Source organism: Periplaneta americana, chromosome 11, assembly GCF_040183065.1.
Source record: "Periplaneta americana isolate PAMFEO1 chromosome 11, P.americana_PAMFEO1_priV1, whole genome shotgun sequence".
Classification (NCBI taxonomy): Eukaryota; Metazoa; Arthropoda; class Insecta; order Blattodea; family Blattidae; genus Periplaneta; species Periplaneta americana.
In genome coordinates this window covers 64,460,627-64,477,870 of record NC_091127.1, presented here as the reverse complement: position 1 = coordinate 64,477,870, position 17,244 = coordinate 64,460,627, and the positions used below count along the sequence as shown (strand labels likewise).

Below are 17,244 nucleotides of genomic sequence, written 5' to 3'. Positions count from 1 at the left end.
GGAATGACACGCAGTTAATAATCAAACAGATGAGTGAGCAGCAAATGTAATAACATTCCCTATATGTTATTATTGTATAAAAATCCATAAAGTTAACAGCACTTTCTTGAACTGTGACTACTACATCGATCTCTGTGTTGAAGTCTCTTAGGAGTTTTTTCATGTTTTGTGCACGATGATCCCAAGAGACGTCCACAGCAAAGCGTAGAGAAATTCACAAAAAAAAAAAGAAGTGGGGAATTTTTATTCATAGGATGTGGATGTCTTTTTATTTCAGTTAGTACTTTTGCGCCACTTTCTAGATTACAACTATGAAACAGATCTTGGAGAAATCATAAAGATATTCAGTCAAATAGAAAACTTCATGGAAAGTGTACTGCTGGCTTGTAGCAGTCATAAGCTGTACTAAAAATAACCTTCGAGAAAGTATTTCTGCTCACTCTTTCTTTCTTTAAGTCTGTGTATAGATCAGTAATGATTTTCTCTTTATCCTTCTTCGATCAATGTACTTTGTCTAGAATCTCGACTTAAGAGTTCAAATAGTTTATAAGGAAGCAAGTACATAAAAGTTTGAAAAATAATTTCAATATTTCATTATAAAAATACAATTCAAATAATTAAACTTCCTGGTAAAGGATCCTGTAATTGCGAAACAAATAGTGAATGATTTTTAAAGATACTTTTGCCGGAAAATTACATCGATAGTATCTTAATGATATTAATCAGTTCTTTAAAAAAAGCACGAATGGCGGATTATTTGGAAATAACAATAAAATCAGAGCACCTTAACTGTTTAAATAAAATCTTTTAATATTATGTTATAAAAATACAATGATAATAATTCACCTTCCTGATAGAGGATCCTGTAAAGCTCATCCATAAATTGAGATGTCTGTTATGTTGGAGTTGTATCCATTTTCCTGTGCTATGTATTTGATTTGTGTATTTCTTCCTTATAGTCCTGTTGTCTCATAGGAATTTTGATGAGTTTGTGCATCATGGATCGAAATACCGCGTGTTTGTGTTGTGTGGGATAATTGGAGGTGTTGTGTATGTGTGTTACGATTGTAGTGGGTTTCCTGTATGTTTTTAATGTTTGATGTCTGTTTTTGTTATTGTGATGTCCAAGAAATTTATGGATTTATTGTTTTCTATTTCTAGTGTGTAGTGTAGTTTTGGACGTATTTTGTTTATGTGTTTGTGTAAGTTTTCAATCTGACTTTTGTTTCCTTTGTATAGTATTAGCACAGTCTAATATAAAACATATCATACATACAGTCACGAAGCTTGAGTTGTGAGGATGCTAGGAACAGTAGACTATGCCGGTACTATTTCGCATTGTCTGTAATGAGGCGATAGTAGCGATCCTAGTGGTTAGCAACTATCTATGGATGCATATTTACAAAGTATTGAGCTTCGTATCATGGATCTGGACTGTAGTGTTAGTATGTCGTCTACGTATCTGTGCCAGTATATGATGATGTTTGCATGTTTGTTGTTTTCCTTGTTTAGAATGTGTGTCTGTTCTTTGTTGTGTATGAAAATTCCGGCTAGGATGCTGGAGATGGGCGATCCCATGGGTAGGCCTTCAGTCTTGGTGTAGTATTTGTTGTATGTGAATAATTTTGTTTGGTGATAGTGTCTGCCATTTGGAGGATTTCTTTGATGTGTTAATTTCTTTGAACTTCCAGCATTTTTTCAAAGCATATTGCTTTGTGAACGTTATCCACGAACCAATATTGCAATATCGTTCTATTCAGAAACATTCTGAGGTCAATTTCTTACTTGCTTTAATACATACAATAAAAAAGAGAAGAAAAAATAAAATAAAAAAATAGGAATTTAAAGGCATTGATAGCATAACTCAACTATAAAAATCTAAACAACGGATCTTGTAAGTGGAACTTCTTTATAAAAAAGATTAACTGAAAGCTGAAAATCGTCCGATTTAGTTAACTCTAATAGTTTCCAAATCTTCTGACTTGCGTAAAGGGTTTTCAAAGCCTTTTTTTATTATTCATCTGTTGAAACAAGTGACAGATTAATCCCGAAATGTTTCTGGATATGGAAATGTATTTATAAAGTTACCTCAATTCCTACTCATCTATACTCATAATAAATCTGTAGCCGAAATTGTTCTGGTAATTTTCGATTTTCCAAAAATAATTGGTCCTAACATATATAATTAACCACCCTGAAACCGAAAATCGCTTTTTTTTTAATTTTTGTCTGTCTGTCTGTCTGTCTGTCTGTCTGTCTGTCTGTCTGGATGTTTGTTACCTTTTCACGCGATAATGGCTGAACGGATTTCGATGAAAATTGGAATATAAATTAAGTTCGTTGTAACTTAGATTTCAGGCTATATAGCATTCAAAATGCATTATTTAAAAGGGAGGTTATAAGGGGGCCTAAGTTAAATAAATCGAAATATCTCGCTTATTATTGATTTTGTGAAAAATGTTACATAACAAACGTTTCTTTAAAAATAATTTCCGATACGTTTTATTCTGTGAAAAAGTTTGATAGGACTGATATTTAATGAGATAAATGAGTTTTAAAATTAAGATAACTGCCATCTAAGGTCGTGTAATGAAATAAAAAACAAATTATTTCCTCTATAAGGGGCCTTGGAGAACAACAATCGAAAGCTATTAACATAGCCTACAGAGAATGTTTCTGTGTTTGTATGAAGTAATATCGGAAGCTAAATTAACCGATTTGTATAATTAATTATTATTTCACCATTGGAAAGTGTAGTTTCTCTAGATGGACATAATGCTATAATCTTATTACAGTAACTTCTGAGTGAATTGAGGACAGGTAAGATTAAAATAGCTTCTTATGCACAGAAAACTTGATAGGCTATTCTGTATATTCGTTTCCTGTATTTCTTAAAATAATGTTTATGTACACATTCATTCTAATCTCTGAGAATTAACGAATAACGAGAGTGTATTGATTTAGTACGCAGTAAGAGTATGTTAGCTTAGCATTCCATTACCGTATTTTATAATCCAAATTTTGACTGTGCTCAATTGAATCGTGTTAAAATACATAAAATACATATGCTTTAAATGCAATGCAAAAAATTTGGTAATGAGCCAAGCAGATTATGTCGCGCTGTTGTAAAAGTTGTTCCTCCTGAGATTCAAGAGCCCTCATAACAAATTAAAAACTTACTTATCGGAGTACATCCGTTATCAACACACTTTTTATATAATATATAATATAATATAATATAATATAATATAATATGATATGATATGATATGATATGATATGATATGATATGATATGATATGATATGATATGATATGATATGATATGATATGATATGATATGATATGATATGATATGATATGATATGATATGATATGATTTAAGTTATTTAAGTTATTTGAAGGGTTCAGAACCATAGTGGGCCAAGCGCTATTTACTGAATACGTAGAAAACAAGGGTTAAAATTAAGTTATTACCATAATTCAATGGAAACATATAGCAAGTAATATAAAGTATACACATTAAATCTAAATGATGTCAATGTTCATTAAATATTGTTGCATGTACTAAAAATTAAGAAACATGTTAAAGGAATATTGTCATTGCACTGAATGAGTGGTCTCTGAACCAAAATGATCCCATTTTAATTATTTAAATACAATTTAAATTAAGTAACATATTAAACGATTTATCATTCTATCTAACACGAATTTTCCCTGGATCAAATGTTCTATTTTAATTATATAATTTCTTTATATTTATTTCTAACGGGTGCAGCGGAGCGCACGGGTACGGCTAGTATTAAAATAAGACTTTTGAAAATCAGTTCGCGGTTAACATCCAGGAATAGGCTTCGGACAATGAAGGGTACCACTTCGAAACTAGTCAGCCAAGCAAATTGCAAAAGTTAACGTAATAAAGATATCACAAAGTTATTAAAAAAATTCTTCGAAAAATGTTCTATTTTTAAAACATTAAATTTTTTTCTATTTTTAGTGCGTAGTGTAGTTTTGGATGTATTTTTTGTGTGTTTAAGTTTTCAAACTGTCTTTTATTTCTTTGTATAGGCTAGTATTAGTATTAAAATCTGAAATAGTTTCACCAATCCTCAGTTTTTATCATTTTTTTCTTTTTTTTATATTGCAACTTTGAAAGGGATAAATATTCTTTTAACATGTTACATGTTGTCAAAAATTTAGAAACAGTAATGTTCTACAGAATGTTACTGTAATTAACTGAGATTCCTGAACTTTACATTTTTATAGAATGCAGTAATTATTATATTGTAGCCTTTAGCTTCTAAGCAGTGTAATGTTACGGGTAAAATAATTCTACTTGTTATTTCAGTAGTTATATTTCAAATAAAAACGCTTGTTGGGCTACGAGAAAACTGCGTCCAAGCCTTAAGACATTAATTTTAATTTTTTTACAATAAATTTATGCGAATTACTTTTCATTTTGTTGTGCTCTTCTCGATTCTGTAATGAAATTATGTTAAAATTGAGTGTATATTCAAATTTTAAAATTAGAAATAACCTGTTGGGTTGAAATTTGGTGTAAAAGTTGCACTAAGTCCCAGGGAATATCTCTTAGTTGTCAATTGAATAGATAAGTTTCCCTTTTCTTGCTTTCCATGGCGTTCAAGTCCCAATACGTTGGATGTTTCTACACTTGTCTTGCTGAGCACAAACATACAATTTCTTCCTCCAGACATGGAGACGCACATGATGTAGAACCAGCACGACGCGACGCCAAGGTTCTACATAATACAAGCAAGATATCATAATTAAAATGGACACACATCGAATACTTAGACTAGATCAGACCTGCAGAACTGTAGCTTTTCAGAGCGACTGCCTTACCATCCCTTCTACCCCACCCACTTTTTCTACCAGTGCGGTTATAGCGTTCTAGTCACGCTCGGCTGCATCAACATTCATTCTCACGGCGGCAGGTATACAATACGCTATCAAGAATTTATTACAAATGAACAGATAATAAAATCCTTAGGAACATACCTTTAGAAAGTAAGAGAAAAATGATTGAGGGAAATAAGTAAATTAAAAGATATGTAAAATAAATTTTAAAATGTATGTGTGAATATAATGTAAGACGATCTACCTTGTATATATTATACTATTACTAGTAAAGCCGATTAAGTTCACTTTTTGTGTAAAATAAGTACAATCCCCGACTTGTTCTACTGTGCTCTGTATTCTACTAAATTGGAATAAGTCCGAAATGTTGCATGCAGGCAACAAACCAGTTACTTTATTTGAAGAATTTATTATGATTTTTCGTGCATTAATAAACTTTTAATTCCTGTTTTATAATAATTGCATTGCTGGTCTTAACTGGTTTTACTAGTAATATGACGATAAACAAATTGTATGTTGATAAGTGAGTGATAGCTATATGACCGGATGTCAATGCTGTCATTCAACATTGTAACGCACTCCAGCAAAATAAATACATATAAAATAAATAAAAAATATATAAATATACAATACACGTACTATAGTTTAAAGAAAGATGGAACATGGCAAAATCTAAACCCGTGAAGAAATACTATTTCCAAAGGAAATGGGAATATGAATATTTTATTGTTGAAGACGAAGGAATTGCTTATTTACTGTGTCCCATCCAATTTATTTCTACTCGTCATTTCAATATTAAACCACATTTCAACAAAGCCCATATTAAGAATTATGGAATGCACAAACTGCCGGGTAAATTCATTATTACGAACTCTATATTGATTATTTATTTATATACTGTTAAATTAAGGATGTCACTCGTTGTGTTCATTTTGAATTGAAATTAATAGTGATTTTCAAGGTTCATTACTTAAATGCTTTATGTTTCCGCAGGTGATGATAGGAGAAAAGTTTTCGAAAATCTAAAGCAGGCTAGGTGCAAAGAAATTTCGAAGAACCTACCGACAGGAAATCTAGCATAATTGTAAACCTTGAAACGAGATAACGCATTATAAATACAATGAATTTACTACAATCCTTTTTTAAAATTACAGTGCTGCCACTGATGGACCTTGCACGGGAAAAGAATGTAAACAACTCTACGCGGAAATCGATTATCCCCAATAGAAGTGGAGTAAGGCTGACGTCATATTTCCCCTACTTACGGGTTCTGCAGGCCTGGACTAGATATAGGTCTAGTTCATTGCCCTGAATTCCACGTAGCAATTCAACTGAGCCCTAATAATTTTGTGCACCGCGTATGAAATATATTTTGACATTAAGAAACATTTTATTTTCTTCCTTATATTTTGAGTGTTAAATTTGATCCATAGACGTACGTAAGATTACGTCGTTCTTGAAAAAGATGCTCCCCTTTGTAAAGACACGTGAATTCAACACTCTAGAAGATTAATGTATGAATATTTTAGTGGGAATGTTTTAGAATAAGTTGCTCGTAAAAGCGACAGGACTTTAAGTTCGGAACCACATCGCTGACAGCATGTTTTTGTCTTGTTTCAGCTGGAGAAATGGATCTTCACTGTTTCAACATAGATTACTTCCCTCGGGAAGAGTACAGTCCAGACCCGAATGATTCAACTATGGCCATTCCCTGTAAGTATAATCAAAATATGCCCATATTACTAAAATGTTAATGGATGTTTGTGAATTAGCAAAGTTGACGAGTGAAAATATTTATAGCCCTATGATTTGCCTTTAAATCTAATCACCCTGAAAGACATAACATCACAGGACAATGGTCACTTTCATCAAGAGATATTGGCACTTAACAAGTTGTATTATTTTAACATCGGAAATAACAAAAATTCTCTGTCATCAGTCACTGTTCTTCTAATGCCGTAAAATGAGAACCTGAATTTCTCTTTATTTTTCCGCTGTCCATTTTTATAATTTATTAATATGGTAATGCTTATGGATGCAGTGCTTTTACGAGTATAAATGGCCCTGTAGAGTTATTAGGGCCGATTTCATCAATAGATGTTGAAAGAATACTAACACGTTGTTTGTTTTATAACAAGATGTTTACATTTCAATGATTTTTTAAGATTTTTGCGATTCACCAAGCCTTCTCAGCAAGCGTTAGTTAACATCATATATCCTTCCTAAGAATTATGAACAACGTGAAGGTATTGCCTCACTCGTATATTCTGTTTACAAACAAATTATAAAACTTTTGTCTCCCTCTCTCTCCCTCTCTCTTCCTCTCTACCCCTCTCTCCCCCTCTCCCTCTCTCACCCCTCATCTCTCCCCTCTCCACAATACAAATTACTTAGGTTGCGTTTCTTACGGATTTCATGAATTTATTGTAAATTAAAATCAGGTACCGGTATCTGCTCTCTTTCCGACCTCATTGAGACACTTGGTAGCTTGCCAGTTTCAAGTAACATCAGGTAAATACGGGAAAACACAGAGCTAGATGGAACCCTTCGATTGGGAAAACGTCGTCTGTATTCCTCAACAGCAGCCAATGCATTGTCATCACAAAATCCATAAACAAAAGCATATGTGCTTATTTTATTCACTATGCGAATACACGAATTAAATGTCAAGAGAACGTGTATTCAGTTGTGTGTGTTGCGCTGGCGTTGTGGTATTCAGATACTACCGTGTGCAAAAAATCTGGCGTAACAGACAAGACAGTATAGTAGGTACTTGAAACCGCAAGACGTTCCAGTATTTCTCCTCTTACTTTCTCACCACTGTTAGACTTATAAAATAGCTATATCAAGTTAAATCGATCTAGGTTAATCAAATTACATTGTCTTGAAGTATTTTACATTGCTCATAAGACACACTATATTTGGCACAGGTAACAAAAAGATGTCCCCCTTTCGTAGGAAATAAAATCGAATTCATAGTAACGTTATATATATAGGCTTATATGAGGCGTCAAAATCAGATACAACATTAAAACATAATTTTTCAGTATGAAGGAAAAACGTTTGCAAGGAACCAAGGATTTGCAACCAATACTATTTTTCATCATACAAATCCATGTGATGTATCTGGCTTTGGAGCATAACAGTACTATAGCAGTTGTAGAATCATATGAAGATATGAAATATTACATTAACTCATTTTCGAAAAAAAAAAGTTGTGTATCTGATTTTGCAACTACACGTCTCATACATAGGAGAGAGTGGGGCATAACGGGGTAGCGGGGAAAGATGGGGTGTTCAAACTACAGACCCAGTCGGTGGTGCTACCTGTTGGAACAGATTAGAGTTGACGAAGAGACTGAATTTGACAGCGTTGACAGCCATTGTGAGCTGCTTGAACGCAGTGAGTTGATGCGAATTCAGAGTTATGTGAGTTTACATCTGTGACTTATATATTTACGTGGATATTCAAGTCGTACTGAGGTAGTTATTTTTTATTTCTTTTTAAAGTCATTTATAGTAGTTGAAATTGTAGACTTTATAGATGTGTTCACCAGTGTCACAATTAATATTTACTAAATCTTAACATAGTAACGACAGGGTTGATTTAAAATGGCGAGAATGGGGTAAGACGGGGTTTTCTCGAAGGGGCATGCTGGGGCATGATGGGGTTATAAAAAAGCAGCAGACTCCTTTAAAGTCCCACAGTCTACCCTTGAGCGGAGAGTGAAATCTGTGAAACCACAAGCTGGTAGACCTACTGCAGCAGATGTACAGGCATTGTGTGATAAGAACATTTTATATGTAGAGCAACCTAACCTAAATTTAGTCCAAACTTTAGGACCAATAAAGACTGTATCCTCAGTGGAAGAGGAGAATCTGTTAGCTGATTATATATTAAAAATGCAGGAAAGATTGTTTGGCATAACCACTTATGACCTGAGAGTTCTAGCGAACCAGTGGGCTGAAAAGTTGGGTAAAGTTCACAGTTTTTCGAAGACAAAAGAAATAGCTGGCAATGACTGGTTGTCTGGTTTTAGTATTCGTCATCCACAGTTGGCGTTGAGGAAACCTGAAACCACCAGTGCGGCAAGAGCAGCTGCATTTAACAAAGTAAATGTCGGAAAGTTCTTTGATCTATTAACCCGTGTTGTTGAAGAAAACGGGTTCACGCCGGAGAAAATCTACAACTGTGATGAAACAGGAGTTACGATTGTGCCAAAACATAGATCAAATATATTTTCTTTAAAGGGTAGGAAGCAAGTTGGAGTTCTGACATCCGCCGAGAGGAGGAACACGATCACCATTGAAGTATGTTTTAATGCAGTGGGGACATACATGGCACCTACTTTTATATTCCCTCGAGTCCGTGCAAATAATCAACTGATGAATAACTGCCCACCTGGAGCAACGGCTGAATACCACCCAAGTGGATGGATGCAGTCCGAAATATTCTTTTCTTGGTTCAAGAGGTTTGTTATGTGGAGTCGAGCAACAAAAGACTCACCTGTTCTTCTTCTACTAGAAGGCCATTTCACACATACAAAAAAACATGGCTGTGATTGATTATGCAAGAGATAATGGTGTTGTATTGCTATGCTTTCCACCGCACTGTACACATCGCTTACAACCCCTGGACGAAAGGTTAATGAAACCTTTGAGCGTGTTTTATGATCAAGAAGTTGCCATTTGGCTGAGATCAAATCCAGGTCGTGTTGTAACACAATTTCAAGTTTCAAAGCTTTATGGCAGTGCCTTTGTAAGAGCAGCAACAATGACCACAGCAATAAATGGCTTTCGTAAGACTGGCATTTGGCCTGTCAATCCATATGTGTTTGGTGAGCACGACTACGCACCGTCTGAAACCACAGACAGACCGGTTCCCCCTTCACCAGACGAGGCTCCATCCTCCAAAGCTTCCGATCATATTGTCAACCAACCAACTACATCACATGACACCGAAAAAAACATAAGAAAACTGAGCTTTACACCTGAGGACATCCTGCCAATTCGCAGTTGTAGCGGCCTTAATTTGAAAAAGAAGACAAGGAAACAAGAAAAGACTGCCATCCTAACTGAGTCACTATATAAAAATGAACTGCAAATGGAAATCGACAGCAAGGCTCAGAAAAAACGACAAAGAAAGGCAGTGTGAAGAAAAACAATATTTTTACCACTGAGCCTACTGCAGACCTAGTGACAAAAGAAAAACAAGTCAATTGCAAAAGTTCACCTAAGAAATCAGTTGGCATGAGCTTAGGAATTAAACGCAAGAGCCAAAGACTCATTCTTCTTCATCATCATCTGATATTTCTGACGCAGAATGCTTATATTGCCGATATTTGTACTCCGAGTCTACTGAAGGATGGATCCAATTTTGCAAGTGCCACAAATGGGCACTTGTGCAGTCGAGGAGGATGAAGACGAGGCCGTTCATCTTTGTGCACTGTGTCAACAGTAACAACCCCATCTTACCCCACGTGGTGGGGCAAGATGAAGTTTTGACCACTCTTCAGAAAAATATTTTTGTATATTAGCTAAACAAAATATACCGTTAACTTGTACTTTAGTTTTGTACTTGGATGTGTAACAATACACATATTTCTTTTTCAAGTTAATTGAAAGTGTTTTTCTTGTAATTATAAGCCTCCAAACACTAAATTCCCCGTCTTGCCCCTCTCTCCCCTAAACGTAATTTGTCATTTCATGAAAGAATCAATGGATCAGAAAGCAAACATTGATGGAAGATATCATAATAAAAATTTGAAATATAGAATATATTAGATTTATGTACATATATATATATATATATATATATATATATATATGATTATATAGAGGGTGGTTTAAAAGTTGCTTTCTCCAAACACTTCCTTACATTTAATTACATTCAATTTACATTTGACTACACATTCCTTTACAGATTTTTTTTTCAAAATGGAGGCCCTGTTTCTCGATACACAATTCACAACGTTCAGATACTGATTTACAGATGGCAGAACATAACTCACGATTTTCATCGATTTTCACAAATGACTGTTCGGTCATCTGTTACAACTGATTCAGATTCTGCGGTGTCTGAGCAAAAACATAGTTTTTCAGGATACCTCTCAGCGAAAAATCCCATTTTGTCAGGTCGCATGATCTTGCTGACCATTTTGTTGTGCCACGATGGTCAATCCATTCATTGAATTACTGGTTCAAGAAGTTCCTCACGCCTCTTGTTTTCCTGAGGCATTAAGACATGTCGGGATGAGCCCTGAAAGAAATGAGCCAGGGACCTACATCCCCCTCTCCGTAAAGATCCCGGTATTTTTTCAAATTTAAATTCCGACATTTATAGGCCGCGCCACCGTTTTTGGCATGTGAAATAAGAAATGGGGAAACTTAAGTGAGAGTGGCTTACCTTTGTAGCAGTCTATGGACGATAAAGCTGACAATTGTGATTAACAGATTGTTGATGTGACGTGTATTTAGGAGGAGGTACCGTTCTCAGCTGCAATGACAACAACACAAACTCACTGACTGGACACTGTACTCAAGGACACACCGCAGGAACGCTAGTGTAGGGAAAGTTAAGTGCGAGTATCTTATTTTTGCCGCAGTCTGGGCAGCAAGACTGGCAACTGTGGTTGTCAGATTGCTGACGTGACGTGTATAGGAGGTGGTACCTTTCTTAGCTACACTATCAACAGATGCTCGCAGATATGCTTTGTACTCATGGACACGCGCCAGAAACGCTGGCGTGAGCAATGTTACCCTGTTACACGAGCGAGTTTACTCGAATCCACTTGCACCATGAAAAGACCAAGTGACTTTAAATGTGCAAACTTACACCTTCCGACGTTTCTTCTTCCGATCTTGCAGTCAGCTCGTTGTGTTGCTTTCCCCCAACCCCGTATGTTGTAGTTACTACATTACGTCGATTTTCAGTCTCTCATTCAAAATTTTCTAGAGTTCTTTCAGTGGAGCAGCGAAACCCGAAGTGAGACAAGTAGCCAATAGGCTTGCAGCTAACATATTCAGTTTTTCATAGCCCGAACTCCCATGCAAGGACGTGTTTTCGCGAACATTTAAAGTTTTTCCTTCCACTTCCCTCTCTTTCATTTCATTCCATTTGATCAGATGATGTGGATTCCATTGTCCTTATGTATTTGCCTTACACGTTTAAGATTTACATTGTCAAAGGCTTTTTCATAATCTACGAATGCATAAAAGGTTGGCATATTGATTTCTGTAGTAAGCACTAAAATAACTAGACTGCCGAGGACGGCAATAATTGTATTTAATATAATATTCTCGTAATAAATGGTTGAATTAGAAACGTCTCTGTGTGAATGAACACACACAATACAGCAATATCGTGCTTCCCTGAGCATTCTCAATTCAGTGTTAATGATATGTTAGAGAATCGTTCCGGAGGGTGCCTTACATGATAGATAATTTGACATAATTTTCCATTTGATTTGAGACTACTTGAATTAAGCTTATTATATCGTGAGAGCGGTCATCAAGTAGTTGACATGAAGGATGCGATCGGCCGGAAACTTTCATATACGCGTCCCTCTCACGGCGATTGATCTATTTCGGATAATGGACTTCTTTCCACATGCATTCAAAGTGCATGTAGTTGAATGATGTCGTCGACATCTATCAGTCATTGTTCATCTCTTAACATGTGTGCTCCCATTACGCATGATAGATACAAATGAACTACTGAGACCCAAAAGTGTACAGGGTGTGTTTAAAATTATGCGACAAATTATTACGTACTATAGTGTACATTGAGTCTACAGAAATATAAAAGTTAGAATTCGCGTGTACAGGTTGTATTAATGCTTTATCAACTGTTACGGTTGTTTAGCGTCTGAGTGGATGTAGCGCCGAAAGTTACCCAGCATTTGCTCTTAATGAGTTGAGGCAAACCCCCGGAAAAAAGACCTCCATTATATAACTTGTCTCAACCAGGAAGTGTTCGAAATGTGAAATGTCATACATGTACATCAGCAGCAGCAACAGTAGTAGCATCAATGACATTGTGGCTTAGGCCATTCATTCGGCCTGTTCCGTCTTTAATATTTCGGGAAGAAATTGGTCATTTCAGCGTTTTATGCATAATCGAGATGGTGTTTGACTTAGATGTATTAAAATATGTATATTCTGTATAGAATTCTATTGGAGTTCATTATTTCTACATCATTTAACCAGTCTTCTCGCTTATGAATTTAATTTTGTTGCAATACACGGTGTCCATAAATGATTATCCTGACTGTAATACAGAGCGTTCGAGCCAAGATGTCCCCCACTACCATGAAAACTGGATGGCGGGCGGGAATGACGCGAGTCCCGGCGTTATGCCTCTCCCATGGCTCTCGAGTCAGTATTCAGTGCGTCTCTGTTGTGCGCATTTGTGTTGTGATGTACGGCATAGAACAACGCATTTTTATATGCAAGAGTGAATAAACGGGTCTTAACTGAGGGAACATTAGGTGAAATAGGTTTTCCATTAGAACGAAGCCCTCAGAAATATTTGCGCAGATTAGCAGACGAAGTCGGAGCGTCAAAAACCTCAGTTCAACACACCACTAAATTGTTGAAGTTAAAACCGTAGAAAACCCGTGTAGTGCATCACATAACTGAAAATGAACTACAGAAAGTCTCCGGGATTGTGCTGAAGCGATCTCAATAATTTTTTTACTTGGTTATTAACTACGAAGTTATTTAGCGTCGATGAAATTGGTGACAGCGAGATTATATTTGGCGAGATGAGGCCGAGGATTCGCCATAGATTACATGACATTTGCCTTACGGTTGGGAAAAACCTTGGAAAAAACCCAACCAGGTAATCAGCCCAATCGGGAATCAACCCTGCGCCCGAGCGCAACTCCGGATCGGCAGGCAAGCGCCTTACCAGATCGAGCTACCCCGGTGGCTATGTCAATCGTGCTTCAGTGTCGAAGGTCACCATTTCCACCAATTACTACAACAAGGCGAACCTTTTATTTCAGTATTATGAGTTTTATTTTGCCGCAAATTACCGTCACTCTTTGGCGGGAGGCGGGCGACCCGTATAGCAAGCGGAGGCCGCGCGGCCACCGGTAGTGAGTGGACATCTTGGCTCGAACGCTCTGTATATTATAAGTTTATAACACTTTAATGTACACTTACAATGAAACAAATTTATACATCAGTGCGTAAACACATAAAATTTTCAATCATAAAGAAAACACTTTTTATTTATTCATTAAAGACATCAGCTCAAAGAATTTGAGTGATCAGAAGGGTCCTGAATACAATAAACATGTACAGGGACATCATTTTATTTTTATTAACATTTTTAATATTAACCTGGCTATACCTTTGGATCAACGATTAAAAACCAGAAACACCTTCTTCCACGACTGGAGTTCGATGATACTGGCGTAAAATACAAACAAATCACTTTACCAGGTATAGGAGGGAAGAGAAGTAGTTCATCCATTTACGTAAACTAGGAAATATCGCGATTTTGAGTTTGATAATTTGCATTACAGTATTAGCGATGAGTGTTTTTACTCACAAACTGAGCTTTTCATGCGGACGTATTCATTATGCAGTGCATATTATACTGTCTACAGCACATTAGCGTACACTATAAAGAATGAAGTTAAATTGAAAAATAATCATAATATGGATATTTATACACATTTTTTTTTTTTAATGATGTCCGTTCATTTCGATACAGGCTTCAGTTCTAATGCGCATATTATCGCACTATAGACTATTGTACGTAATTCCATTTACCAGGTTCGTACTTCATATCAGTAACTCATGTTGAAATAATTCTGTACCTACTCTAAAAAAGAGACCTTGCGTACTGTAAATTCAATCTTCACTTCTGCCCGATCCGAAAAGATAAAATTACTGAGACATGCTATCTACTGTCCATCCAAGTGGTTACGTCGCAGCGTCGTAGAAAGGGAGTGACAGTTAATTACTTAACGAGGCCCTTTTATTTAAGTCATTTTAAACAATTATATGGGTATGGGTATTATTACGTAGACGTCCAATTCCTAACATAAATTAATGTTCTCTGAAAAGATCTAAGACAGCCCAGCCATTAGCATTTACAGAGAGGCGAATAGAAGCAGGTGGGGGAAACCGGGATGCGACGTAGGCAAATGGAAAATGATGTAATATTGAAAGCTCTTTCGTCGCTGGAAAACGCGAACATATTTTTGGAACGTACTGTTTACTATGACCGTAAGGCTACTATGACTGTATATGCCAGGGCTGGGCGTCGAGAGCGGATCTAGACTCTAAACGGGGACGCTCAATATTCATCCGTACTAAATCAACGCTGCGCGGTGTTCGGCGGGGAATAAAGGAGATGAAGAGAAATCATATAGCTCCCCGTGAGAGAGTAGAATCTGCTCTTGCTGCCCAGCTCTGGTATATGCGGTCTTGGATCTCTGTGGAGGACGGTTGAACTTCATTAGTAGAAGGGGTGGGAGTGAAGTACATTCAAAAACTCAGGTACAATAAAAATTGAAGTAAAAATAAAATGATGTCCCTGTACAATATAATGTAATTTTATACATTAAAGAAAAATGAAAGTTAATTGTTGAAGGCAAATACTCGTATAAGTGAATTAATTGAAATGGAGATGATGATGTGATATGTGCGCCCAGCACGCAAAATATCCAACCGATATTCGGTTTCACGCCACATTCCGCAACATTTGTGGTGTGACGTTCAATTGCACGTCTGATACGCTGTCACAATGTCATCCATGACTTCAGTTCACATCAGGTGAGTTCTTTACATAACGTGTTCTAAATATACGCTGCTCACGAATCTCCCTTCGTGGGTCGCAAGCCGGCGATCGGGGAATCCTATGGAATGATAACGAAATGGAGAGATGGTGACGGAATGATGTTACTCCCTAATATGAGGAAAAACGAGGGAATCCCGAGAAAAACCCTAAGAGCGACCTTGTCCGTCACAAGCATCACTATAGATTTTTTCAATGAAAAATCCCAGACCTGGCCGGGACTTGAATCCGGGCAGTCTACGTGACAATCAGAAGTCTGACCACTCAAGGCTGGTTCACAATAAACCGGGAACAGAAACGACAACGAGAACGAGAACGGAAATATTGTTAAAATAAATGCATTTAAATGTGAACATTCACAATTAACTATTGTGAATCCTCACATTTAAATACATTTATTTTAACATTATTTCCGTTCTCGTTCTCTTTCTCGTTGTTGTTTCCGTTCCCGGTTTATTGTGAACCAGCCTTCAGTCACCGTAGGGGTCAAAACAGCATGTTACTCTGGTATAACCTCAAAACCAATACAGAGATTGTGTAAGAATTGTAAATACAGAGTGTTTCAGAAATACTTTGATAAACCTTGGGGGCATGTTCCTCACACCAAACAAGAAAAAAAAAAAAGTTGATATAAAAATATGTTCGAAAATCCTTAGTTTTTTATTTATTAATGAAAGAACATAATGAACACATGTTACATATTGTCAGCTTGGTAGCAAGTGTTGCAACGTTAATCAATTCAGAAACCCATAACAAATGTTCAAAATGTTCTCATCTTGCTTCCACACATGCATGCACTCGTCGGATCATAGACTCCTTGGAAACACATAGTAATCTGGAAACAATGGATACACCAGCAGACTTGTAACGATAACATCATTCGATTATCTAAGAAATATCGGTTTCAAACTTAAGTTGTTGGATTGTACCTCGAAACGCGTTGAACGTAAACTTTCATTGTCATGAGTTGGAAACGGAATTTAGAACAGTAAAAGCTAGTATTGGCATCTACACAGCCATTTGTTTACAACCCTTTATACCAAGTCCTCCCCTCCATGACATACTCGGAGCTCTCTGCACGTCAACAACAGGTGAACGGGACAGTTGTCGCATAAGAACGTCAACATGCAGGTTTACAGTTCAGAGTAGTGAAGTGCAGGTACAATGCCGAAAGTGAAACCAACTAACAATACAAAATTGAAAGACTATATTTGTAAACGCTCCAGATCGAGTATCAAAATAGAGGAAACAATTCCCTAAATTGTCGCTTCCCCCATGTCCAGTTCTTAGGAGATGGGGGTCATGGTTAGAAGCTTGCAATTGTTACGCACATCACCTCCAATCTGTGAAGAAAGTGGTCCAGTCTTTCAATCCCGATGACGCGGCTGCGATTCAAATACGCTAGGAACTGCTAAATGATAGAACAATCTAAAAAGAAGTCATGGATATGAAGTCAATTTTGTTATATTTACCGGATGCCATTATTCGGCTAGAAAAGTCAGGAGTAGAACTAGTTGAACAAATAAATATTATGAGGACTATTGTAAATAAACTG

General features: G+C 36.4%; 1 protein-coding gene across 1 annotated transcript in view; it reads left to right on the top strand.

Annotated features, from left to right (window-relative positions):
• stg1 (stargazin-like protein) overlaps positions 1 to 17,244 on the top strand; it is a 1,309,117-nt gene that overhangs the window by 1,193,092 nt on the left and 98,781 nt on the right. The window contains exon 4 of the mRNA XM_069839565.1: positions 6,497 to 6,589. Coding sequence (XP_069695666.1) covers positions 6,497 to 6,589 — 93 coding nt within the window. The remainder of the gene's footprint in view (positions 1 to 6,496; positions 6,590 to 17,244) is intronic.